Genomic DNA, 27,202 nt, shown 5'->3' with positions numbered 1-27,202 from the left:
TTCCATTTCTCCTTTGATCTCTCAGTCCCAGCTGCTCTGCATAACAACAACCAAGAGGTAATTGCGTCACTGGTGGGCACGTTATAGTTAAGTTTTTTCCTACCCCTGAACTATAGCCTCCAGAGGCAGCAGGATCCTCCGTTTTAGTCAATGCAATAAGGAGAGAGAGAGAGAGAGAGAGAGGTAGAAAGAGTGAAAAAAAGGAAAAAAAAATCCCTAGCAATGGAATATCAGCTACTATGCTGCGAAGAAGACACCATCAGGAGAGCTTATAAGGATCCCAATTTAATCAATGATCGCGTCCTGCATAATATGCTCAAAAGCGAAGAGAATTCTCTTCCCTCTATAAGTTACTTCAAATGCGTTCAAAAAGACATTATGCCTTCGATGAGGAAGATTGTTGCGACTTGGATGCTGGAGGTTTGTGGAGAGAATTATAAAGTATATCTTTGTGTGTTTGTCCATTTTACATTTATTTTTGCAGAATTTCCATCGGAGTTGCCCCTACAGAGGATTTTCTTCCCCCCCCCCCCCCTTTTATAAAAACCAAATTCGCCTGATTTGGGCAGAGTGCGGTCTTTGACAGCGAGCGGTGGAAGGGAAGAGGGGGCTGTCACCCACCCCTGGAAAGCTTCTCTTTCCCACCACCACCAGCCCCGGTCCGCTCATCTTCAGCCCATTTCTGCAGCTTTGTTCCCCCCCCCCCCCCACCCCGGTGTAGAATTCCTTCCCAACACCTCCGCTGCAGCCTTGAGCTTCTAAGTAGCCCTCTGTAAAGTTGTGGAGCCGGACAGTGCTGTTGTATCTCAAAGGCCCAGCGTGGAGGAGTGGGGATGCAAACATTTAATCTCCCCTCTATTTTTGTTGCAAAAGTTTTCCGCAGTTTCTGGGGCTGAGAAATTAATTTTAAAACCTTAAATAACCTTGTACACGTATGCAGTTCTATGTGTGCCAGTATTATACGCCATCTTTGTTCCGTATTGCTGCCCGAACTTTTAAGATAAGGCAAAAATCAGTGAAATTTGAGGGATTGCAACCTCCCTGCAAGACTGGGCGAAGCGAGATGGTTGGGGGAAGCGGGTGGTCGATTTCCAGCCGGTTTCGGCGTGTATCTGGGGGAAACTGACACGATTCTTTGTTGAAACGGACGGACACCCACGTTCCGGCTTCTCCAAAAGTTCTCAGGAACTTGCGGGTGGGGGGGGGGAGAAAAAGGAAAACTTGGGGGGGACCGCGGGGGTCCCACGGTGGCAAACACGGCGGGGCTGAAGGCTGAGGGGCTGGGGCACATTTTCGTGCTGTTTGCGCCCGGCTTTTCGCCCTCTCTCTATTTTTAATCATTTTTTGAAGTCGGGCTCAGACCGATGTCGGAGGCTTTCACGCGAAACTTGCGAGCAGTACCTAACGCAAATCGCTGACACCCCTTTCCCTCCCCCCCCCCCCCGGGCACCGAACTTTAGTTATTTTCAGGGGGTTCCGTGCTTTGAAGTGCCCCGTGTGCGGTTGCAATCGAAAAAGAATCGCACGGGGAAGGTTTTCGTCTCATTTCGATCGCCCGTGCTAATTTTTAAATATTTTTAAATATTTTTTGAAAATATGACGACTTGAAAATGGAACTCGTTTGGGGAGCGTGTGTGAGTGAGAGAGAGAGGGGGAGAGAGTGACATTCGCTCATCTAGAATTCGTTACCATGAAAATGGTTCAGCATTAAGCATTAAGTTATTAAGACCAAACCCTCAGAAATATTTATCTCCCAGCAGATTGTGTGAAGGTCTAACCTCCAACATTCCCCCCCCCCCCCCTATAATCTTCCTTGACCAGGTATGCGAAGAACAGAAATGCGAAGAGGAGGTATTTCCAATTGCCATGAATTACTTGGATCGATATTTGTCGATTGAAGTCACGAAGAAGAACCACTTGCAATTATTGGGAGCGACCTGCATGTTCTTGGCGTCCAAAATGAAGGAAACCATTCCATTAACGGCGGAAAAACTCAGCATTTATACCGATCACTCGATCCGACCCGAGGAATTGCTGGTAAATTGGAGCCTTTCCATCCCCCCCCCCCTCCCCCCGATATGCACACACATTGTCTGGGTCACTGTGCCCTCTCCCCCCACCCCTTCCCCTGCTGCATTGTCCAGCCAAACTGGGATGCCCTCGCTCCCTGTTCAAAGGCAAAGTCGGTTGTTCCCCAATTCTCTCTCCGGTCACCAAATCTCATCAACCCTGATGTCTGCACATTTTGGGGGTGGGGGAGAGTTCGGGTCATTTCGGTCACCGCCGCCTCCTTGGAGATGTTGGTCCACTCGACAAGCCCACGCACTTTACTCCCAACTTTGCTCGGTCAGCGCAATTGCATCGATCGAGTGTCCTCTCCAGATCGGATTCCCATTCGCAAATTGGGTTACCACGTTGCACTTTGAACTTCATCCCCACAACCAAACATGCAAACAAAAATACCCTGAAATTGCCAATAAAAAACGCGTCCTGATCACTTTCCATTTATAATGGGGATTTGTGGGTTTCCGTGTTTAGATTGGTCCAGACGGGACATGGTCTGGTTCTGGGGGGGCTTTGCAATGGGAGACAAAAAAAAAAATTGCACACTCGGTTCGCAAATGTTACCTTTCTCAGCATTTGACATTCCCCCCCATGTATTTTTAACATTAATTGCCACAGGGATCTTGTTCCATGTGCGGGTCGTTGGCGCCCTCTGTTGGCAGGAGCGCTGGTGCTCCTGAAAGTGAAAGCGAGTCAGGCAGCATCTGTGAGGACAACTTTTTGGGGTGGAAACCCTGCATCAGGACCCACTGCCCTCCGCCCTCCACGGATGCCGCCTGACCGGCTGAGTTCCTTTAGCCACGCGGGGGTTGTGTTAGTGTCTTGTTTCCTTACAAACTATCCATCCAACATGGTCTCTCCATCATCGGGGGATCGTAATTATTTTTTAAAAATGTATTCTACTATTCTCTTGAATTAAAATAGAAGCAGAGTATTTCCAATTTAATTCGGACTGGGGAAAATATTTTGTGCAAGATTAGCAGGATGGGAGTTTAAAATGGTTTTTTTTACATCCATTTTTGGGTTTATGAGTTGGAGATGGAGTTGGCTTCTCAATGCAAAATGTTAGTTGTACAACAAACAAAGGCCACTTACTCCAAAACAGTCCATCTAAAGAGCAGGGGAAATGCTGTTGATGACGGTGGCCGCAACAACATCTGGTAAGTGGGATCATCCTGCCGAAATTCAGTGGCTGGAGAACAGTGACACGCATCTTGTGGGCCACCAAATAATCCTGGTCGCAAAGAGTAATGATAATGAGGACTTTTGATTTGATTGACAGCAGAGTTATCCAATCATCCCCGTTCTCATCTGTGAGTCACATTAAATGTATAAATGATGTTCGTCTCTGCTGCTGGTCGTCCCGCAGTCTGCCCCATACATTTGTGTATTTTGTTTCAGAAAATGGAGTTGCTGGTTCTCAACAAGCTAAAGTGGGATCTTGCCTCCGTGACACCTCACGATTTCATTGAACACTTCCTCAACAAGCTTCCCATCCCCAAGGACAGCAAGCAGATCATCCGCAAGCATGCCCAGACTTTTGTGGCTCTGTGTGCTACAGGTATGGCCTCTCTGCTTGATCAGATGGGGCGGAGGGGGCTTGATGACTTAATAACGTGCAAGCAAATGGAAGCCACGCATCCAGGTGGCTGCACCTCGAGCTACTGTGTGGCTTTTGTGTTCATTTAAAACAGCTTGAATTTTGCATTTGAGTAAACTGGTTTTGAACTATGGGAACCAACAGGAATGAAGAGCTGAGATCCCCATCACTGATTAAATGGATTACCCTCTGCATGGCAAATACAATGCATTAACTTGTAGCCGGCACAGTGGATCATGAAGGAATTGGCACTCAGTTGAATGTGGCTTAATGGGTTACAGTTTCAGCGCCTCATTCCTGCAGGTCATTGTGGGTACAGCTGACAAATAGGTGACACTCAATAGTTTTTTATCCCTGTGAAGATTCTGGTCAAGCCTCCGTTGGGTTTTGTGCTCTTTGTAGCACAAGATGAATGTGTCATCTGTCTTTGCCAATGACTGTCAGGAACTGTTAATGATACCAAGGCTCTGAATAGCCACATTCCACTGTATTTCCCCCCATGACTTTTGCACATTTTCTCTAAATGAGCATCTCGCTGCGAGAATTGCAGACCTCGAGATCCTAAATTTGGTGCAAAGCGTGGCAGGGATTATTCTGTGGGGACTGGTGCCGTCTGCCTCAGCAGGCAACGTCAGTGTTTAGGAACTTAAATGCTCACGAAATAGCAATGTGGCCTATCAAATCAGCCTCCTGCACAGATCACACACACACACACACTTGTTGGGCAGTATTTGGGAATGGTATTCTTGGCAACTATAATGTTAATGCTGCTCATGCCTCACCTCAGTTTGAAGCTTTTGAGTCTCATCCTAGTGTGCCGGCTAAGATCACAAGGTGGAATTGAATGCTCAGTCTTCCCTGGCTTTCTGCCTAAGAGACAAATGAGGTAAACCCATTGAGCTTTGAGGAAGTAGCAAACTGGTAGGATTTGTTTGTCTGGCCGTAGCCCACACCACAGGTAATTTGGTCTGGTGCTGGGGATGTCTGTCCCCTCGAGAAGACCACATACCAGGTTGCAAGTTTTTTAAAAATCTTGGCCCGCGACTGCCTTTCAGCGGTTTTCTTCCCTTCATCATCTCCTGCTGCTAAAGCTGACGAGCTCATTTTGGGGAAGGGCAGCGAGGGGAGAGAATCTTGTGTGCTCTCCATAATGGTCATCAAAAGGAGAAGCAAAGTAGTCAGTTGGCACCACTTCTGGTGCATTGGCTCCAAAGCCCTCCAAAAGGAAGTGGACACAGCCCAGGAAATCACAGTCAAAACCCTCCCTACTATTGAGAACATCTGCAGGGAATGCTGCTGTCAGAGAGCAGCAGCAATCATCAAGGTTCCACACCATCCAGCACATAGTCTATTCTTGCAGCTGCCATCAGTAAAGGGGTATAGTTGCACAAGACTTGCGCCACCAGGTTCAGGAACAGCTGCTACTCCTCCACCACCACATTCCTCAACAACAAACCCAATCAGGGACTCGTTTATTTAGACATGCAGCATGGTAACAGGGCAATTTGACCTTTGATCCTGTGCCACCCAATTCACCTACCACCCCCTGTACATTTTGGAGGGTGGGAGGAAAACAGAGCTCCCAGTGAAAACCCACGCAGACTCAGGGAGAACGTACAAATTCCTTACAGTCAGCGCAGGATTCGAACCCTGACTCCAATCACTGACGCTTTAAGAGCATTGTGCTAACTGATTTCAGGACTCTTACTTCTGCACTTTATAAATTTTTTTTACTCTGTATTGCACAGTCAGTTTATTTACCTTCATTATCTCTTTTCATTTCTTTATTTGTGTACATTTGTATGTTGTGTACAGTTTTCTTGCACAACCAATAAGTGGTAATTTTGCCTGGCCCACAGGAAGAAGAATCTCACGGTTGTATGTGATGTCATGTCTGAACTCTGACAATAAATCTAAAATCTGAAAGCTGACTGTTGAAGCCTTACCCCAGAACTATCAGTTACGCTGGCAAAGGAGCAGATGCTTGGTTTGAGGATGTGCCTTGGGAAAACGGTCGAGGGAGAATAGAACCTGGCAGTTGGGTTATTTAAATATTTTTTGACCAACTCTTTTGCCCCATTGAAGCTGCCTTCTGGGAGTCATGAAGAACTGAGAGAAAAGCTGGAGTTGAGCATTTCCAGATAGCCCAGTGATTCCCAACTTTTTTCTTTCCACTCACATACCATTTTGCCATACCCTATGCCATCAGTGCTCTGTGATTAGTAAGGGATTGCTTAAGGTGGTATATGGGTGGAAAGAAGTTTGAAAACCACTGTTTTAATTGTCCCTCACTGACTTGTTATGTGCACTGTTTCATAACTCCAAAGAAAATGGGCCAATAACAATTTTTCTCAAGCAAAATATTTCAGTAACAATTGGGTCTAGAACCTCTCACATCCCACCTTAAGCAATCCCTTACTAATCACAGAGCACTAATAGCATCAGGGTTATGTGAGTGTAAAACTGGAATTAAACAAAGTGACGGAGAGAGCTCATCCACTTCTGATTTCAAGTGGAGGTTGTGGACGCCTTTTGCAGACCCGGTTTCGTTTGCCTGCGTGGTTGTCCAGACCATGGTTTCAGAGGACAAGGTGCAGATGAGAGCTCAAACCTGAGAATGCAGAGACGTCTTTAGCTGCTGCGGCTACTTCAGTTAGTGCCAGAAACCTGCGGCCCCCTTGCAGTTGCACTGAGGATGGGAAAAGTTTGAAAACTGTTTTTACTAGCTTGAGCCCTACTTTGCGGTGTTGGCTCTTCCACCGCAGGACTAAATCAGGACAGTTCAAAGGTTGAGGATTGCTAGCATTCCAGTACTTTGATCAATGGCACCAGTTACTTTTTTTTTGGGGGGGGGGAGGGGGAAGGAACAAAGAAAGAAATAGACCAGGCTAATTCCTGAAACACGACATTTGCTTCTCCGCGCTGGATAGAATGCATAAATACAGCAATGAAGTAATTATCCTTTTCAAAAGACGGAACAAGTGGGAAGGGGGTGGTGAGTGTGGGTGTGCGGTGGGTGGGGGGGGGGGAGGAGGGATGATTCAAAAGACTTTTAATGGGAAGGGATTACATTCAAGGTGATGTTGAGCAGAAATCCTTTTATTCAACCTCTGAATTTGTCTGCTTAATAGGGCTGGATTTTGCTAAAGATCTTCCTTTGTACTGCGGTAGAGCATAAAAAAACATTAGTCGAGTTGTTTGAGGTTAACACATAATTGCCAGCCATGAATAGTTCTTGGCATTGACAACTAACTGGGTAATTCTTCAAAGACATCTTCCATTTACCAAAAGTTAGAATGGTGTTCAGGAGAGCCAAATGCCCAAAGGGGGAGCCAGTAACCAGGCCAGTGTGGGTAAACCGTCGCACATCCCTAACGTTTACAGGGCATGAAGAATTTTTGACTTGATCATGACATCAACTTGAAATCAGCTCTTTGCTGCTTCAAGAATGCAGCTTGTTGAAGCCTGTCAGAAGGCTGCAGTTTCGGTAGTCGTTAGGATTTGGCCCCAAACAGTTGCCTTTATTTTCTTTCACAAGTGATTCGAAGTGCTGGGTAACATCCATCCCCAGCCCCTCGACTCGTATACATACAAAAGAGAGAGTTAGAAGCTTTTATCGGATTTGTCTTCCTGGGGGGGTGGGGGGGGTTATAATACTGCTGAAGTGTGTGATAGGACAGAAGATTGAGGTGCGTGAGGAGGGACGTGTGGTTGAGGGGGATAGAAGAGGGTTGGGTGTCTTCTCACCACACTAATTTTTTTTGACTATCCACTCCTGGCACATTATTGTTTTCAATTAATCTTCCACTCTACGGCACAATATCACAAGGATAGGCTAATGCTGAGAGTTTATTATTAATGAGTATAATATGCAGATGTAATGAGATTCTTGCTGCCATTGCCCAGGTACGTAAAATACACTTACGAACAATAACCACATATTCATACAATTTGCCACAAGAAGGAGGGGAAGATCATTTTAAGAGGTCCGATACTATTCCGTTGCTATGATGGCATATTCTTCACTTTGAGGCACCCACCCCTCTCGTATCTCCTCGCCCCCTCGTTAATATTCTGAAATTAGTCACCTCCTGTACAATACTGGGTTGTGACACAAAGGGATAGAACGGTGTTTGTACGAGGCAGTCGCTGGTAGAGAAGTGGTCTGAGAACTGTGTGCCTTAAGTTTCATGTGTTACCTTTCTGGAGCCTGTGTGTTTGTGCCAAGGAGTGTCCCTGATATGGCTCAATCTAGAGGCCCCACGCTCACCGTTGCCCATCCCCCTGCCGACAGCGGGGTTCCGATCTGCCGTCATGGGGAAGAGTGGTTTGGAGTGCGGCCTTGGCTGCCTGCCGGGGCATCGTCGGATCAGGAGGTTTCCAGCTCCTGGAGCCCCCACACCATCACGTGCCGATGTGTGGTGACGAGAGGGAGACCAGTGGGTGATCGCGGTGCAGCGCCGCTTCTCTGAAAAATGCTCATTGGGAAGATTTTGGCAACATTTTTCTTTCTGATTCTTTTGCAGACGTCAAATTTATATCGAATCCGCCCTCCATGATAGCCGCAGGAAGCATGGCTGCAGCAGTGCATGGTCTCCACCTGGGAAGCATTAACAGTCTCCTTTCCTATCAGTCCCTCACAGACTTCTTATCACAGATCATTAAGTGTGACCCGGTAAGTGTCTCAGGTCTTAAAAAAAATCGGGAACGTGCTGGAGAAACGTGGCAGGTCATGTGTTTCGCTCCCGAGCTCATTCCTTTTGAAGAGCCAGGGCCCAAGACATTGGTTACCGTTTACTTGCTGCGTGACCTGCTGAGTTTGTCCAGCACTTTTGTGCACTGCACTTGACACTGGCGCACTGCAGATTTCTCGTTTAACGCAAAATCGGAATGTGCTGTTCCTCTTTAAGGTCGATAATGTTAAAAAAAAACATTGGAATGGGGGAAGTCTGCACTGCACATTGGTGCAAGTTGGGGAACTCTCTCAAAGAGCAAGCACGGGGGCCCTCGTTGGTAAATGCAAGAAGTTCTCCCTGCCTCTCCCACGACTCAGCTCTTTGCCATTTACGTTTGCCTCAAGTGCACTTTTACTGATGCTTTTTATTTTTCCCTGTGGAATTTTGCCTGTTTTGGCTCGTTTTTACGCACATGAATGCCACTATCTGCAGTTAACAAGTTCTTATATTGCACTCTGTTGCAGTCACCTCCTTATTATAGGAAAGCTGTGGTAGCTTTCAGGGTCATGCAGAGGAGACTTGCCAGGATGCTGCTTGGATTAGAGGGTATGTCTTGAGAGGGTAAAAATTGGAGCGTTAGGACTTTTCTCTTTGGAGTGACGGTGGATGAGGGGCAACTTCATGGAGGCACATAAGATCATGAGGAGCAGAGGTGGCATGGACGCCCAGCACCTTTTTTCCCCAGAGCGGCTCTGTTCAATTCCAAAGGACATCTGTTTAAAGGGAATGTTTAGCGGAGATGCCAGGGATAGGTTTTTAATCTGGAATGCACTCCCAGGGTTTGTTTGATACAATAGGGACATTTAAAAGGCTCTAAAATAGGCATGCGAATGTAAGAAGAGTCAGGGATTGTGGTCTGTGAGGGAGGAAAAGTGGAGGTTGAGATGGGCTGTAATGTCCACTGTGGCCGAGATTGTTCTGATGTGCTGTGGTAAATGGAAGTGTGGTGATGGTGTCTCCTATCATTTGAAGTGGAGGAATTTCACACTCTGATAGGATCGGCTAGAGAGTGAAGCTTCACTAGTGAGGGTCTCAAACGCAAAAGCTAGAATCATCAACAAACTGTGAGCTGCTGGAGGAACTCAGTGGGTCAGACGACATCCATGGTCATTTCGGGTAACCCTCTTGAGCCTCTCAAAACGCAAGTGCTGGCACCTTCTGTCCAAAACCATGTCATCTCTTCTTGCTTCGGTCTCACAACAAGGACCCAACCTGAAATGATGACCGACTTTTTCTACCAATGATGGTGCCTGACCCACTGAAGTTACTTCAGTGTCTTGTTGGCTCAACCAGTGAGTACAGGCAAAGCACAAGAAGAACAGAGTTAACGGGGAACAGTTAAGCAGGTCAGGACTTATTTCCTGGAGCACAGAAGAATGGGGGGGACATTTGGTAGAGGTACACAAAATAATGATGGATAAAGACTGAGTAAAAGCAGGTTTTTTTTCCCCACTGGGGAAGATAAAAACCAGAGGACATGGATTAAAAGTGAAAGGGGCAAGTTTAAAGGGAACATTAGGGGAACTTCTTCACCTAGAGAGTGGTGGGAATGTGGAATGAGCTTCCATTAGTAAACACAGACTTAATTTAAGAAAAATTTGGATAGGTACTTGGACAGGAGGGCTCTGGGGTGGGTGGGGGGCAGGGGGGGGGGGGGGGATATGGTCCAGGGCAGATCAGTGGGACCAGGTAGCATAAAAAATAGTTCAGCACAGACTGGAAGGGCCTGTAGTGCTCTATAGTTCTAAAAGTGTCCCAACCTGAAATGTTGACTGACCATTTCTACCAGTGATGCTGCCTAACCTGAGTTCCCCAGCTTACCCTAGTTAGCTTAACTAGTGACTACAGGTGAAGCATGGTGGAATCTTGAGTGAGCAGGGAGAAGGTTCAGCAGGTCAAGTACCATGGTGGAGAGAAGAGGTCATTCCACCCAACCTGGCCCATGGATGTGGCATGACCTTAAACTTAGACATACAGTACGGTAACAGGCTCTTTTGGTTCACGAGCCTGTGCTCGTGCCATTACACCCAATTAACCTACGCCTCTGGTACATTTTGAAAGAAACCAAAGCCCCCCCCCGGGGAAAACCCACGCAGACACGGGGAGAAGGTACAAACTCTAACTTGCAGGCAGCCCGATCACTGGTGCTGTAACAGCATTGCACTAACTGCTCCGCTAACTGTTTCCCCTAAACAGTCCGACCTGCACAGTCCCTCCTGCATCACACTTCACTCTCGGTTCAGCCCCACGCTCTGTGGGCACTGAACCTCCTGTATTGTCACCATTGGGTGCTTTGAAACAAGAGAAAGAAAACTGATTCATGCCCCTCTCTATGGAGTAAGACGAGCCGATTGATGCACCCCTCAGCAGGGAACTGATTGAAAACCTTCAACATCCTATCGACCAATCTGTGGCCCAGTACAATGGGAAACACGGAAGTCTGCAGACACCGTGATTGAAGTAAAAGCACAATGCTGGAGAAGCTCAGCAGGTCAAACAGTGCACTTTATATAACGGGCACTGTTTTGAACGGCTGAGTTTCTCCAGCATTGTTTTTACCCAGTGCAATGGACCCCGGATTTATTTTTTTTTTAAAAAGTGTTAACATGCAAATTGTATTTTGGCCACAGATCTAATTAAATACTGCAAAATCCCAGGGTATTTTGTGTACTGCAAAGCCAGCATTGGTGATTAAAAGACATTCACATCAAAGACGAAGAAGGGGTGTGCAAAGCTCTGCTAGAGATGCCAAAATGAAAGGGAATTCAGGAGTTCAGTCACAATAGCCATGTACTCCAGCATTCAATAGAAACAATGGATGTGTGATACTTTAGTGGCTGTCCAGCAATTAATAGTGTACCAGTGAAGATGGGCAGAGGGTTAAGCTTAAAAGGAGAAGAGGAAATGGCTCATAAGAAATGTGATAAATGGACCTCGTGGTGTCTGTGACCTTTATATGTGGCCTATAACCTAAAGCCTCTTAATGTCAAGTGGAGGCACAGTCTTTTATTCAAGACTTCCCAAAGATCTCAGTTCAATTTTATTGCACCTTGCAACTGTGCTGTGGAAGTCATTGGCTGAGAGCAGCCTCACAATAACATTATCTCTTTGTTAAAACAGGGATTTTTTTTAGTTGTTGTTGTTGCCTGATTTACGCTGCTGCTTTCTTCTGCCAGGAGATGTGCCTCAGTTGGAATCGAGCAATAAAACACTCGGGGTGGGGGTGGGGGGGGGGGGGGTTGTGAAATCAATTGGAGGAGGAGGGTTTCTTTTAACAAGTGGAAGCTAAATGCAAATGCAAGGCAGAGCAATTCAGGACTTCTGATGCAGAGATGGGCTTTTGTTTCTATCCCAGTGTGGGGGCCAAACATTGTGTTAGGTCAAGAGCTCTTGGCCTAAATTAACTTTTGCAGTACTCCACCGACTAACTGCACAGAAGCAAAAGCAAAGATTGCCTTTATGGTGTTGACAGGGACTGTAAACAAAGGGACATAATTGTGTCTTGAGTTTACAGATGAGGTGATAATTAAACTGATCTGGGAGGATTTGCTCAGTTGGAGAGAGCTGTATTTTTCATGATCTTCCTCTGACTTTCTCTCATCTGTTGCTGTGAAAAGATGATATTTCTAATTACTGCTCTTGTTTGCTTTCTGCTGTTGGCAATGGTGTGAGGTGGATACATTGCCACCTGGTGTTTGACTGATTTGCTGTAAGCCTTTTCTAAAGAATACTGCTTTTGTAGTTCTGGATTCTCGGAGAGTGCACAGTGAAAATGCATCAATGGTCCAGAGAAAGGTTGATGATTTTCTGATTAAATATCTAAAAGGGGGAGATATAATTTTTAAAAAAATTAAATTTAGACATGCAGCACGGTAACAGGCAATTTCGGCACATGAGCCCGGGCCACCCAATTGACCCTCACCCTTTGGTATGTGGGAGGAAGCTGGAGTCTCCGGCGAAATCTCACGCAGACACAGGGAGAATATACAAACTCCTTGCAGCACAAATCTCAAACCCCAGTCCCCAATGCTGGCGCTGTAACAGTGTTTTGCCAACCATGCCACCCAAATAGATTTTAATAGATCTGTTTGCCCACATTAGTCTTTTATAGGCCATTTCACATTTACTTGGTGTTAGAATTGACAAAAATTGTCATTGGCGAACTTGTGCTCAGCATGCAATCTGATATGATCCAGTCCACACTTTGAGGAGTTGGGGGGAATGTAAAGGGATTGGGGAGATGTGGTGGTGGTGGGGGGGGGGGGGGGGGTAGGTGAAGAATGTAAAAAAAAAAATTAAATTGCATCCAGTAAAAGATGAAAGGAAATTGATACCTAAAGGCGATTTTAAAAATGATTTGATCTCTGCATCAATACTCTGCAGTCAAAATCCTGAAGTGCAGATTTAATTTTAAAAAATTGAAAATAAACTGATTATTCATTAAATGTGAAATAACTGCTCTAATACATTTGGAACAAGTGAGTCTGCAGACACTGGTGTAATTGTAGTAAGTACACAAAATGCTGGAGTAACTCAGCAGGCCCAGCAGTGTCCATAAGAGGCAAAGATAGATAACCGACGTTTTGGGCAAATTGGATTTCTGTTTGCCCTTGCTCATTTTCATGCAGGTTTTTTTAGTCTCAAGTGTTTATGGATGCTTTTAGTTCAGTCAGTTTTGGCATTGGATCTAATTTCCTGTTTCCACTTTGATCGCAGGTAGTTAGAACCCAAATTAAGCATAATTGATACCCTTGGAAAGCCTGCATCTCAAAAGGTCTTGCCCCATTGTGTGAACATTGATTTTGTTAGGTGTGATCAAGTTTCTAATTGTCTTTATCTTAATCTTTTGCCTGCCCACACACCTTGGATTAGGCATCTGTTTCTCTCTGGAGATTGTAGACGTGAGAATACTAAAAAGCAAACATGACCCTTCTGATGGCACCTTGCCTACCCCCACCCCTCCACTACCACTCTGAAATGCTTCCACTTCTGTTCAAAGAAGATTAAGGGGAAGTGGGTGCAGCCATTAGAAAGGCTTATTTTAATTCTCTCTTTTTTAACTTTTAAATTTAGACTGCAGCACCGTCAGCATGGTAACAGGCCATTTCAGCCCATGCTCCCGTTCCGCCCAATTTACACCCTATTAATCTAAACCCCAGTACGCTTTGAACGGTGGGAGGAAACTGGAGCCCTGTAGGAAAACCACGCAGACACGGGGAGAACATGCAAACTTCTTACAGACAGTGCAGGTTTTTTGAACCCCGCTCTTGAGATCACTGGTGCTGTAGAGGCGTTGCACTAACGTATGCCAACCGTGCCGCCTTTAAAAATGCTCTGTAGAGGCTCTGATAGCTCAGTGGTTAGAGCACTGGTCTTGTAAATCAGGGGTCATGAGTTCATTCCTCACTGGGGCATCCTTTCTGTGAGGGGCACTGGACAAAGTGGTGACTCTCTGTCTTCCTTATGGTAGACAAAGTTAAAGAATTTACATTCTAAATGCAGTATCACATGGCAATAGTAGAACCTTTACTTTCATCAAAGAACATCTGGGGCAGTGGTTCTCAACTTTTTTCTTTCCTCTCACATCCCACCTTAAATAATCCCTCTGCCATCGGTGTTCTGTATTAGTAAGGGATTGCTTAAGATGGAATGTGAGTGGGAAGGGAAGGTTAAGAATCACTGCTCTAGACCCAATTGTTATTGAAATATTTTGCTTGAGAAAAATTGTGATTGGCCCATTTCCTTTGTAGTTAAGGAGTTAATTAAATACGAATAAAACAGCGGTTTTCAAACATTTTCTTTCCACCCACATCCTACCTTAAGCAACCCCTATATCTTAGGTGCTCAGTGATTATTAGTAAGGGGTTGCTTAAGGTGGGATGTGAGTGGAAAGGAAAAGGTTGAGAACCACTGATCTGGGGTTTGGGCACCTGTGGATAACAGGGTGGCAGATTTATGCACGGCAAGCTCTCACAAATGCCAACACACTTTTTTAAAAAATAGTGAATTGGGGGAGAAATCCTTTCCAAGTTATCGGTGACAACTCCCCTGCTCTTCATTAAAGCAGATGGTGGGTCCTTTTTCATCCTTCAGAGAGAATGGTTAGGGCCCCAGTTTAATGTTTCAAGTGGACAAAGTTCCCCCTTTTCTGCCTTAGGAGTTGTTACTGATGATCTGGTCGCAGGTCTTGGATGTTTAAGTAAAGAATTGTAGGAGACTAGTGTCTGAACTCTCGCCACTGCTCTTCAGTCTTGATATCAGAGATGCTCCTCCATTAACATCAATGATTTAGGGAAAAGAATTAAAGGGGTTCAGCAATAAAATGCTAAAATATCCGAAGAATTTAATTTTTTCAAAAATATAGACCTTACAGACCCTTTCAGCTCATGAGTCCAATTGACCAACAACCCCGGCATGTTTTGAAACCAGAATACCCAGAGAAAACCCATGCAGAGTCAGAGAGAATGTACAAACTCCTTACAGACAGTGCTGGATTCAAACCCCGGCACTGTAACAGCGTTGCGCTAACCATTTCACTAACCATGCCACCAGATGGAAATCTGAAAACCAGGAACTGCAGCCATTTCTGATTCTGCACTGGTCATCCAGCGATCAAGGCCCACGCTACGTTTTCCTGCGTTGACCAGTTGGGCGCAGTGCAAGTGTGAGATGGGGTATTTCACCATAGCCTGTCCTTGTGCCTGTGGGGTTTTTTTTTGAGTGTGTGTGGTGTCATCTTAGATGTGGAGAAACTACTGGATACCTGAATAAATTGGCTTTGGGAACCTTGGAGTGATTCCCAGAAACTGAAATCTTTTCCCTCTTGTTGCTTTTTTCTTGTTCTGAGATGTGGGCAATCAACACCAGTGCATTTTTGTATCAGTCTTGTCTTGGGCTCACTGGCAAACTATTCTACTGTGGTTGCGTGTGATTTGCCGTTTTTAGTTGACAAGCTGCGGATGAGGCTTTGATTTTTACATTTTTTTTTCCCTGCTCTGGACCAGGGTCCCAGATAACAAGTACACTTTCCCCGGCAGTCCCCGGACCTCAGACTGGCAATCCAAGTCCAAACGAATGAGCAAGCCTGAAATCTGTCCAATTCCCACTTAGAATATTTCAGCGCTCTGTACACTAGTTGCCTTGTATCAGGGATACTGTGGTCCTGACACTTAAATGAGAGTTTTAATGTTTCATCTGTCAAAAAAAAACTTATTGGCTATCCATTGCATGCAGGAAGATAGTGACATAGGGCACAACATTAATTAGTACTTTGTTTCAACATGTGGTTCAAGGAGGGGGGGGGCTCAGTGTCATGGTGATGTGGACAATTGGACACTATGGGGAGATGAAGATGGCAAGTTCCAAATCACTCACCAGCCCCTTTCCTCCTGAGCTCCCCCCCCCCCCCCAATTTTCCAAAATGTCACCCACCTTTCATTATTACTGAGTCTAATTCAGTGGTTTTCAAACTTTTTCTTCCCACTCATCCCACTGTAAGCAAGCCCTCTGCCATCAGTGCTCTGTGATTAGTAAGGGATTGGTTAAGGTGAGATGTGGGTGGGAATGGAAGGTTGAGAATCACTGCTCTAGACCCAATTGTTACTGAAATATTTTGCTTGAGAAAATTTGTCATTGCCCATTTTCTTTGGAGTTATGAAACTGTGCACATAACGAGTCAATGAGGTACAATTAAAACAGTGGTTTTCAAACTTTTTCTTTCCACCCACATCCCACCTTAAGCAATCCCTTACTAATCACAGAGCACCGATGGCATAGGGATCACTTAGTGGTATATGACTGGAAAGAAAAAAGGTTGAAAACCACTGGTTGAAATTCTCGAGCCCAACAAAGCAGCAGTGGGTTACTTCATCACACGGATTGCATTCATTGAGGGAAGTGACTTGTCTCTGCCCCCTTGAGGGTGAATCGGATGAAGATTGAATATTAAACGTCCTTGGTAATGGGTTCCACATTATGCAAACTTCATCTGTTTGAATGAAAACTAGCCAAGATAGAGATTTTGTTCATTATTGCTATGTGCACTGAGATACAGTGGAGCGTTCTTTTGCATGCTTTATAAAGGCTAGTGAAGAGTTGCCATCTTGCAAAATATTGTAAACTATATAACGCAGCTTTCCGGTCCATGAAACCCGTGCCACCCAATTAACCCAACCAACCCTGTATGTTTTGGCGGTGGGGGGTGCAGGAGGAAACCGGAGCACCCAGGGAAAACACACACGTCCTGGGGAGAACGTACAAACTCCTTACACACGGCGGTGGAATTGAACCCAGGTCCCTTGCGCTGTCTTGGCGTTGCGCTACTTCTTTGACTTCTGTTATTCACCAAGTGGGCGAGGGGGTGTGGAGAAAAAGCATTTGACTTCGATAAGTAGAGGAAATTCTGGGTGTACCGTTGACCTTGGAAGAGCTCTGGCACAGCAGAATATTTTACTGATCCAGACCTTAGTTCTATTATCTCCATCGAATTAGCTGATTGAGATAGCAGTAAAACCCTGTAGGTGCCCTTGATGCCCTTTGTTTTAATGGCGAGAGCTTTGCCGATAGCTCTGCAGTGACAGACCAGGAAAAGTCATGAAGGTTCCAAGTTTATTTCCTGGTGGGTGAAGACTTGTTAGTGAGGCCCACCAATTCATCTCATAGATGAGTACCCAACTGGCGAGTTGCTAGCTAACATCAGACAGCTTATAGGAGTCATTGTGACACAGATAGCATAAAAGTTAGCCCAACTCTATTGGAGTGCCAGTACCCCAGGTACTGTCTGTAAGGAATTTGTGCCAGTGTCTGCGTGGGTTTCATCCGAGTGCTCTGGTTTCCTCCCACCTGTCAAAACGTACGGGGTTGTAGGTAAATTGGGATATTTTGGCAGCACGGGCTCAAGGGCCAGAAGTGCCCGTTAATTGTGCTGCGTGTCAAAATTTACAATTAAATTTAAAATTTAAGTCAAAAGTCAATTTAAATTGAATACTGCTGCTTTGCTTCCTCCTTTGACAATCTGCAGCAAGTTATAGGCCTTCTAAAGTCCTATCTATACATTGATGTTGGTAACTCAGCTGCCAACTTGTACACAGCAAGCTCCAAGAAAGTGTGTCACTACCTGAAGGATAGGGGATGAGGAGTAACATCTTCCAAGTGCCATAGGATATGTCATATCTGCTTGAAGATGGGGGGACCTCCATTTCATCTCTTGTGGAAAGATAGTACCTCTGACACGTGCAACATTCCCGCACCAAGGATTCTGCAGCAAGAATTCCCAGCTACTGTTTAGCTACCTGAGAAGGTTATGAGAGAGGAAGGGTTTCCCTAAATCTATGCATCTTTGTGCCACTTGCACCTTCATTTCTGGGGAATGAAAGGGACATCACTGTTGCCATTAGTGCAACACTGTTACAGCGCCAGCGACTGAAGTTCAAATCTGGTGCTGTCTGTAAGGAGTTTGTATGTTTGTATGTTCTCCCCTTGTCTGCGTGGGTTTTCCCTGGGTGCCCCAGTTTCCTCCCGCCTTGGGTGCAATTGGGCTCATGGGCCAAAAGGGCCTGTTACTGTGCTCCCTAACCAAATTAAAATTAAATTGAATTAAAAAAATTTTTTAAATAAAATCTGTACATTTTTACAAACAGTGAAGTGGCTATTGAGGCAGGATTGAGAGTAAACAGATAAAATAATGCCTTGTATAGTGATGCGTGTTTATTTCTGGAAAGGAATGTAGAGGCCTAGACAACCTAATAGGAATTGAGCACTTGCTGACACCCCCAACATTTCTTTCTATGAGGCTTCAATCTAGGTCCAATCTCACCATTCTAAGTTGCATCAGTTGGTGGAGATATTGCCAAACAACATCTCCAAGACAACATTCTTCCTTTAACCAGCATCGACAGAAACACATTGCAGTCTGTGTAATTTTTGGGTTTATCCAAGGTGCATAATGGCTATTTATACTTGCAAATGTTTCAGACATTTTTTTTCCTTTGAGTTCTCCAAGACTTGGTAGAAAGTACGATGAAAGAATAAAATGGGCTTGGTTAATGTTTTCCCCTTTCCGGCTTTTGGCTTGTCCTTCGCAATAAATGTTATTTCTCTCTTCATGCTTGTTTACAAGGAGCTGTTGATTCTAATTCCTGTTATCATTCTTTCCCAATCAGTGGTTAAATAGAATTGGTGATTGTTTTGAATGGATCTGTGTGATGGTAGCATGTCACGGGACCAAGGTGGGTTATCTTCTGCTGCTTTGCACATTTGATGTTGTAGGCAAGGTCATTTTGTGTGTAAATCGTCATGAGTGATGTTTGGGGAAATGGTGGTCATTTAATAGACAGGCATTCATTTGTTCCTCTGACTAAATAAGCCCTGGAACCCTGGGAAAGGTTTGGAGGAATAACTGTGAGGTGACCTTTGTCCTTTTTCAGCCCTGTAGCCCCTGACAGATTGTGATTGATGGCTGTGATTCAAATGCTGCACTGATTCTCCCAAGTCACTGAAAACAGATCAGATGTAATATTGTGGTGTGACCCAAATAAAATGCTTGTGCGACTGTTTTGCATTGTCTCCCTATAAAGAAAGTATCAGACTTGGAATTAACAGACAGTGTGTTACCATAAGTTGTTAGTGCCACGCTGTTACGACGCCGGTGACCCAGGTTGGTGTCCTGCGCTGCCTATAAAGAGTTTGTAACCTTCTCCCCGTGTCTGCATGGGTTTCCTCTGGATGCTCAGGTTTCATCCCACCCTCCAAAATGTGTGGTGGCGTTGGGTAATTTGGGTGGCATGGGTTTAAACGGCTGGGATTGGCTTCTGCCATGCTGTAAATTTGACTTAATTTAAAAATTTCTTCTGCCACTCTACCTTTGCTTCTGTTTGATGTCACAGTTCCGATTGGTCCTATTGGAGGGGAGAGAGGATATTAATACAGCATTTGTTCCAAACCATGGATCATAATCATAAATTCAGCACTTGAAATGCTTTGACTAGCCAGAGGTCTAGACCTGACCTCTTTGACAGACCTGAGGTCAGGGTTTGGGGGTGGGTGGGTAGGGAGGGAAAAGATTGAAAGGACACATGATGTGGCTTTAAACCAAAAAAAAGCCCAAAATGGATGGAAGGATAAATACCAGAATTGAAGCATTCCAGAATTATTTGTGTTGAATCTGGGCATCACGTGCCAGAGTGGTTTGCGTTGGCACCAACATTACTTACCAGGCACAATCCTGGAATGTTTCATGTTGCAGGAAAATGCAATTGTTGTTCTGCTTCCAGCAGAGAGGGTGGGAGGGATGTATCTGGGCAGTTACTGTTGCTGAATGTTGAACATATCCAATTGGTTTTCTCCCCCTCCCTTTCTGCTGGTGGATTGCCAAACTTTGATCATGCATCCGGCAACTTCAAAGACATCGCAGTACCTGCGGTATTTGGAGGGTTGCGAGGATGCTGTCAAATTCCATCACGTCGTGGGTGGAAAATTGTCTCACTTGGTTGACAGAAACTTTGAGCTCCCCAAATATGTAGTTTACAAAATCTGCCCCTTGCACACAAAACCAAACATTTGTCTTTTACAAGTGTGGCTACTTTATTTGACTGCTGTGAATTTTCTTTTTAAATTTAGACAGTACAGTACAGTACATGAGTTCATGCCGCCAAATTACATTCAATTAGCTTACATCCCCAATATATTTTTGAAGAGTGGGAGGAAACCCACACAAACACTGGGAGAACATACAAACTCCTTACAGATAGAGTCAGATTAGAACCATGGTCACTGACACTGTAACAGCTATGCTAATGTACCGCCCTTGTAGAGAGCTCAGTTAGGCTTGAAATTTGACTACTGACTGCAGGCTAGTAACTTCTTGAAATGATGCAGTGTTGAACTTGGTTATGCTGGCTCCCATGTTGGGGGTATCCTGCTACTCCTTCGCCTTCATTGTACTTCACATTTTCTCATCTATTTATATTGTGCATAGAACTATAAAACACCACAGCACAGAAATGGGTTCCTCAGCTCACCTTGTCTGTACCAGATTATTATTCTGCCTAGTCCCATTTTCCTGCACCCAGACTATATCTCTCCATACCCCTCCCATTCATGTACCTATCCAAATTTTTATTCTATGTAAATTAGACCCCTCTGTTCCACACTCTCACCACTCTCTACAGGAAGAATTTCCCCCTAAACACCTTTCCTTTCACCCTTAGCCCATGGTCTCTAGTCTTGCCTCACCCAGCCGCAGTGCAAAAGGCCTGCTTGCGTTCGCTCTGTCTATACCAGTGGTTCTCAATTTTTTCTTCTTGCTCACATACCACCTTAAGTAATCCCTTACTAACCACAGAGCACCTGTGATATCCTATGCCGTAGGTGCTCTGTGGTTAGTAAGGGATTACTTAAGGCGGTATGTGAGGGGGGGGTGGGGAGGTTGGGAACACTGATCTATACCCCTCATAAAAATTATGATAATTTTTCATGCTTATTTGGCACTAATGTACATTTCCCGTGTTCATTACCAAGATTCCTCAGGAGTTTGCGGAGGAGCTAGTGGAGTTGTTCAAGTGAACCGGTACGGACTTGAAGGGCCGACATGGCCTGTTTCCGTGCTGTAAACGGTTATATGGTTATATGACAGTTGATGGCAATTATTAGCAATCTTGATTCAAGATCTACAACTGAGATTCCTCTGATCCTCCAGCCCAGGCCTTTCCATCATCATGGTGACCACACCCGAAGCTGCCAAGTTTTCCAAAACCTTTCCATCTTTGGCTGTGATCAAAGCGGTTGTTCCTTGACCATTGAGTGAAGCACAAAAGTTTGCAGCTGCTCCGATTGCAGTCAAAGCACAGAAATGCTGGAGGATCTCAGCAACCATACCTTGAGGAAGGGCTCAGGCCTGTAACATCGGCAATAGGTCTTTATTGTGAGACTGGCCGAGTTTCTCCAGTACTTCTATGTTTGGTTCCTTGAGTATCAGCCAGAGATCGGCTCAGGCCTGTAACAACGGCAATATGTCTTTATTGCAAGACTGGCCGAATTCCTCCAGTATTTCTATGTTTGGTTCCTTGAGTATCAGCCAGAGATCTAAATTAAAAAATTAATTGAGACACGCAACACTGTAACAGGATTTTCCAGCTCACGATCCGTGCTGACCAAATACTCCAATTTACCTATATCCGCCCCCCCCCCGTATATTTTTGATGGGAGGAAACCAAAACACCCAGAGGAAATCCACGCAGACATGCAGAGAATGCACAAACACAAACAGCACCAGATTTAAACGCCAGTCACTGATGCTGTAATAGCATTGCGCTCCCCAGTACACGAACCATGCCGCCCAAGATCAAGAAAAAAAACAAAATGCTGGAGAAACTCAGCTGGTCAAACAGTGTCATTTATGTAGCAAAGGTTAAAAATACATAAACTGATGTTTCGGGCTTCAGCCCTTCATCAAGATATGGAAGAAATGTCGGCAGGTGTCTGAACCAAAAGGATGGAGGGGGCGAGGCAAGAGATGATAGGGGGAGGAGGGTTAACTGGGTGGGTGAGGGAAAACTGGAAGGACAGGAAAAGGGGAGGGGAAAGAAAAGGCAAGCTGGTTAGCAGAAAGCTAATGTTAATGCCATCTTTCTGGAGGGCGCCCAGGCAGAAAATAATGTTGTACCTCCAGGGTGGTCAGGTTGGGATAGAATAAGGCCATGGACAGACATGTGAGCATGGGAGTGTGACTCCGAATTGAAATTGTTGGCTACCTGGAGGACTCTGTTACTGTAGTGGTGGTGTTCAACGAAGTGAACTGCCAATGTGTGACCGGTCTCTCCGATGTAGAGGGAGTACCCCAGTAAATCAGTCCTGTGTATATGTGTGAAGTGTTGCTCCAGGCAGATGGCATTAACATTGACTTCTCTGCTTTCTGCTAACCTGCTCACTTTTTCCCCCTCCCCCTTTCCAGTTTTTCCAGGTCTCCCCCCCTTCTCCCTCCATCCACCCACCTGTCCCTCTTCCCCCGATTGCTGCTGTCCCCTCCCTCCCTTCCTTCTCCACCTATCATCTCCTGCCTTTGCCCTCCCCACCCCCCCATCCTTTAGTTCAGATGCCTGCTGACATTTTTCCATACTTCGATGAAGGGGTCTAGCTACATAAAGGACACTATTTGACCAGCTGAGTTTCTCGAGCATTTTGTGTTTTTTACTTCAAACATGGTGTCTACAGATTTTCGTGATTTATGCCCTGAGTTTGAATTTTGTCCTGGGAACTAGAGAGTTTAAATTTGATTAATTAAAATAAATGGTGGGTTTTTTTTTAAAAAATAACAGTAGTTACTGAATTGCCACACAAAAAATTACCTGATTTTCTTTAGGGAACAAAATCTGCTGCCTTGCCAGCTTTGGCCCATCTTCACCTGAGCCATCGATGGGAGCAGCCTCTTTACTTCAGGAGCTACCATTTCAATTAATTTCCGTGCCCCACTTCCATGCTGACTTGTCTGTCCATAGTCTCTTACTAGCCTACCAAGGCCACCATACATTGGAGGAGCAGCACTAAATTTTCCGCCTGGGCACTTTCCAACTGGATGGCATTAATAACTGTTTTCTGCTGGTCTTTCCATTCTCCATTCTTTGCCATTTCTTTATCTTTCCTCCATTTCTTCACCCCCTCCCCTTCTATTCACTGCGCCTCCCCCCCCCCACCCCACGCTTGCTAGTGTGCCCTCCCTCCCTTATCCACCTCCTGTCTGTGGGACTGTAGTCCTCCCTTGCCCCCCCCCCCCCATCATTTTGTTCAGGCGCATGTCTATATTTTTCTCATACCTTGATGAAGGGCTCAAGCCTGAAACGTTGCTTATTATCTTTAGCTTTGCTATATAAAGGTCACTGACCTGCTGAGTTTCTCCAGCATTGTGTTTTTTACTTCAACCACTGTGTCTGCAGACTTCTGTTTAACTTCATTTCTGGGGCAATAGGGATGGACAATAATTGTTGGCACAGATTGAATCTGCTAACTACTTAAGTTTATAAAAGCCCCAAGCTTTTCTATTCCTTGTGATGCTGTTCCGATGTTTAATATTTGTTCTGTTATTCTTTGGTTACCTTCACACAGGATTGTTTACGGGCCTGCCAGGAACAGATCGAGTCTCTTCTAGAGTCAAGCCTGCGCCAGGTACAACACACCAGCATATCACCCGAAACAAAGACTATTGAGGATGAACTGGACCTCTCCTACACACCGACTGATGTACGGGACGTGAATCTATGATGCTTGACAAGTGATCACATGCAACTTGCAAGGAAATGCTCGCTCTATTTTTTTTTATATATATCTATATATATATCTATATATAGATATATATATATATCTATATATATATAAAAATATATATATATTATATATAAAAAAACATCATGACCTCCCCTCCAAAACCTCCAGCACATTGTAAAAAGAAGGGAACTGCTTCCTTTTATGCTTTCAGTGCCTGTGTCCCTTCACTTTGCGTTTTAAGTATGATAAGGCTGAAACTGTTAAAAGGCAAAGAAGGCATTTGCAATGCTGAACACGTGATATGCCACAAAACACATGCAGATTATATGAGACATTAATGAAATAGTGTTTTTTATATACAAAAAAAATTAAAATCAAGTGTTTATGCTTCTGCGTTTTATAATAATAGATATTAGAATATGTCATTAGGGGAGCTATTAGATTTGATTTTTTTTTGAGTGTGAATGAACCATTTTTAATGTAGAAGAGGGTTTTAGGTAGTAACAATTTAATCATTTTTTTCTTTTAAAAAAAGGAAAAAAAATGTGAGGAAACAATGCATAGTTTTTACAGCAATCTAGGCTTGTCTATACCTGCTTGCATTATGTGTCCAGTCACTTTATAATCAGTTTGTCCCAATGTTAATTTGATTCCTTTGTTCTTATCCTCTTCACCTTATAAATGGTTGATGTAACCTATTTGTGTATTTTAGTTATCAGCATTATTATATGTATTCTTTGGAGTCTGTGGATCACCTATACATGAGGCTTGCAGGTTGCCAGCTTATTATTATTCGTACAGGTCCATTTTACTACCCGTGGCTATGCAGCTAATTATACACACACTTACTAATGCTATAATACCTTTTTAAAAAGTCTTTGCCTTTTAATTTTTTTTTTGACAGAAGTAACGTATGTAAATAGAGTGATAGCTGGAGTTGGCCCATTCTGGCCATCTGATGACAAGTTTAATCCATGGCCTTTCTTTCTCAAACCATTCCATTTCAAAGCACTTTCAGTCGGTAGATTTTTTTTTAAAGTCCTTTTTTTGTGGAAATTTAAAATTTTTTTAAAAATGGAATGGTTTAGAAATATTAAATGCTTGTGTTTTGCAAGAGCAAATAATGTTGACTATGGTGTTTGAGAGGGAAATGAAGCTTGGATTGTGACATTCCAATGAAGATGACTGCATTCCAAAACTGCTGGCATCGCTGACCTTTTTAAAATAGAAAGAACAGTGTTTAGAAATCTTTCATGTGCCAACTAATTTAGAAATGGGGCCTGGGTAGATGTGTTCTTCAGGTTATATCAGCACGCATAGAATGTAACCATATTGTTCTGGAAGCTATTTGCTTAATTATCCACAATGAAAGGAACTTCATGTAATTTATTTATAAGGTAACGTAGATCTATTTATTGTAAGACTGAAGTAGAAGAAGCTTCCAGTGGAGAAACATCAAAGTTCAACGCTTGTGGTGCAGTTGTAGGATCTTAGTCCTTCAGCAAAAGTGACTCTATCCACAAAATTAATTGCTTTTTAAAAAAATTCAAGTGCCATGAGGCCATTTATTTGTAAGAATAAAGGAGATCCTTAGAACAGGGATTTCTAGACGGTTGAGGGAGCATTCACTAGTGGTGTATTTATCAGTGTGACTGGCTGCTGTGCAGATTTGGGCATCTGCACCTGCTTGCTACAAAGGATTCTGTTCCTTGTCGGATACACAACCTAGCGAAACCTGGTAGGGGTATGAGAGGACGTGGTTGAGCTCTTAACGTACGAGCTATGGTCAATGAGGAGGATTTTAAATGCGTGTTGGGGGGGACAGGGGAACCTGTTTAAAATGGTATTGCAAGTGTTTATAGATTGAGAAGGATGCGTTGGCAATAATGACTGCTCTTTTCCCATCACCCTCTCTGCCACCAATGACAGCAGTTTGGTGATGATACTGCTGCTGTTGGAGAAAGTGAAATTATCACCTGCCCAGAAGCTACAGGCTGGCCAAACTATCAGCATTTTCACTTGATGGAAATAGTTGTCTCCCGCAAGTTTGGCCCGTTCTTCTGTGCTGCACCCCAATGCTCTTGTAGTTCCACAAGTTGAAACCGACTGGGAAGGAAATGTATTGACCTACCCTTATTGGAGATGCTGAACCACAGAATCTCGAGACCAGGTTCTCTCTTTATTCTCTCTTGTTCAGTTCGGTGTGCAGATGGACGAATGAGGCAATATTGGTGCTTCTAGTGGCTAGAGCCCAGACGAGTGTGAAGAGGCAGGAAACCTGGATTAAGCTGCTGCTATTACACGCCCCACATTAAGAGTGCTGGTGGATTGGATTCCTTATTGTATGTACATTTTATTTTAAGGCCCCCATTTAAAGATTGATCTTTTCCCTTCGGTGAGCGAAAAACGAGGAACACCGTAGTTTTGATTTTTTTTTGTAGAATCGGTCTTGGAGAAGAAAGAAACATTGAGTTGTTCCAGTGTCTTGCACCCCGGCTTCTAGATAATGATAGAAAATTTGCACATCTTGGTTTGTACTGATGCTAGAAAGTAGTAGAGGTGAGGAGGAGAAACTAAACTCAGTTTGTTGATGTGGTGTGAAGAGCATGTGATGGAGGGATGTGTGTGTGATACTGCCGTTTATGGTGTTGATTGTAAGTAATGGAGTGGACACTCCTTTTGAGCTGCTACAGAAACGTTCCCAGCTTGGTTTGAAATTAACATTTTTTTTTTGCTTTTTCCTCTTTTTTTAAAAAAAAATAAAAATCCTCTTTGTCATTGTGTTTTGCTGCTATTTTTGGATCAGTTTTTATTAATGCCATATACTGCCATGTTATAGGTTTTAATTTTCACATAGAAAATTATGATATTGACATCAGTTTTTGTAGATTTTTTTTTGTTAATGTGATCAGTTCTACTTAATGTGATTACTGCTCTATTCCAAAAAAAAGGTTCCTGTTCACATTACCTCAAACTACAGTTAACCAGACCTTTACACCGGGGTTTTTTTTTTGTTTCACATATTGCCTCATAGTCCTGTTTTACTGAAAACTGAAATGCGTTGTACATTTATCTGAAAAGGGGTTCTGTCTGAAGGATTTCAGGATCCAAGATAGTTCTGATGTATAATGTCTGAATTTCAGGAACATTTGCTTACCTCAAGTCACTTCTGCATTTGGCATCTCTGTTCTTCTGAACCTTCCAGTTTATAACCATAAATGCTGCACAGACAACGGATGTTGGTTGTACAAGGTTGTGTACCGATAAGGCAGTGTACTGTATTTTTATATTAAAGAAGATAATCTGTACTGAAAGGCCAAAGGCTGACTAGGGGTTTCACGTACCGACAATTATGTCTGTTTTTTAAAAACATTGTTTCACATATTTTCAGATGGTCACAATCTATATAAAGCATTCAACTACAAATTTGTACTTTTATATTTTACAAAATGTCACTGTTCATGGTCTGAAATGCACATTTTCACAAACAGACCTGTACTAGACAAGTTTCCAACAGAATAGAAATAAAAAATATTTTGAAAAGCTG

General features: G+C 44.0%; 1 protein-coding gene across 2 annotated transcripts; it reads left to right on the top strand.

The window, feature by feature from the left end:
• On the top strand, positions 1-27,202 carry ccnd1 (cyclin D1). Of its 2 annotated transcripts, none has more exons than XM_069904585.1 (5): positions 1-57; positions 1,822-2,037; positions 3,466-3,625; positions 8,191-8,339; positions 23,497-27,202. In XM_069904585.1, exons 2-5 carry the CDS (start codon positions 1,867-1,869, stop codon positions 23,650-23,652), a joined length of 636 nt encoding a protein of 211 aa, XP_069760686.1. In that variant the 5' UTR covers positions 1-57; positions 1,822-1,866; the 3' UTR covers positions 23,653-27,202. The 2 variants fall into 2 exon arrangements, with proteins under 2 accessions (XP_069760686.1, XP_069760677.1); XM_069904576.1 differs by lacking the exon at positions 1-57 and adding an exon at positions 80-420.

Source organism: Narcine bancroftii, chromosome 1, assembly GCF_036971445.1.
Source record: "Narcine bancroftii isolate sNarBan1 chromosome 1, sNarBan1.hap1, whole genome shotgun sequence".
Lineage (NCBI taxonomy): Eukaryota > Metazoa > Chordata > Chondrichthyes > Torpediniformes > Narcinidae > Narcine > Narcine bancroftii.
This window is presented reverse-complemented; position numbering and strand designations above follow the sequence as displayed.

What these genes read in the sequence shown, in the direction of transcription:
- ccnd1 (XM_069904576.1), top strand. Translation starts at nt 223, where the DNA reads ATGGAATATCAGCTACTATGCTGCGAAGAAGACACCATCAGGAGAGCT. An exon ending in TCCGACCCGAGGAATTGCTG is followed by an intron (nt 2,038 to 3,465) that starts GTAAATTGGAGC and finishes ATTTTGTTTCAG; the next exon opens with AAAATGGAGTTGCTGGTTCT. An exon ending in TGTGGCTCTGTGTGCTACAG is followed by an intron (nt 3,626 to 8,190) that starts GTATGGCCTCTC and finishes ATTCTTTTGCAG; the next exon opens with ACGTCAAATTTATATCGAAT.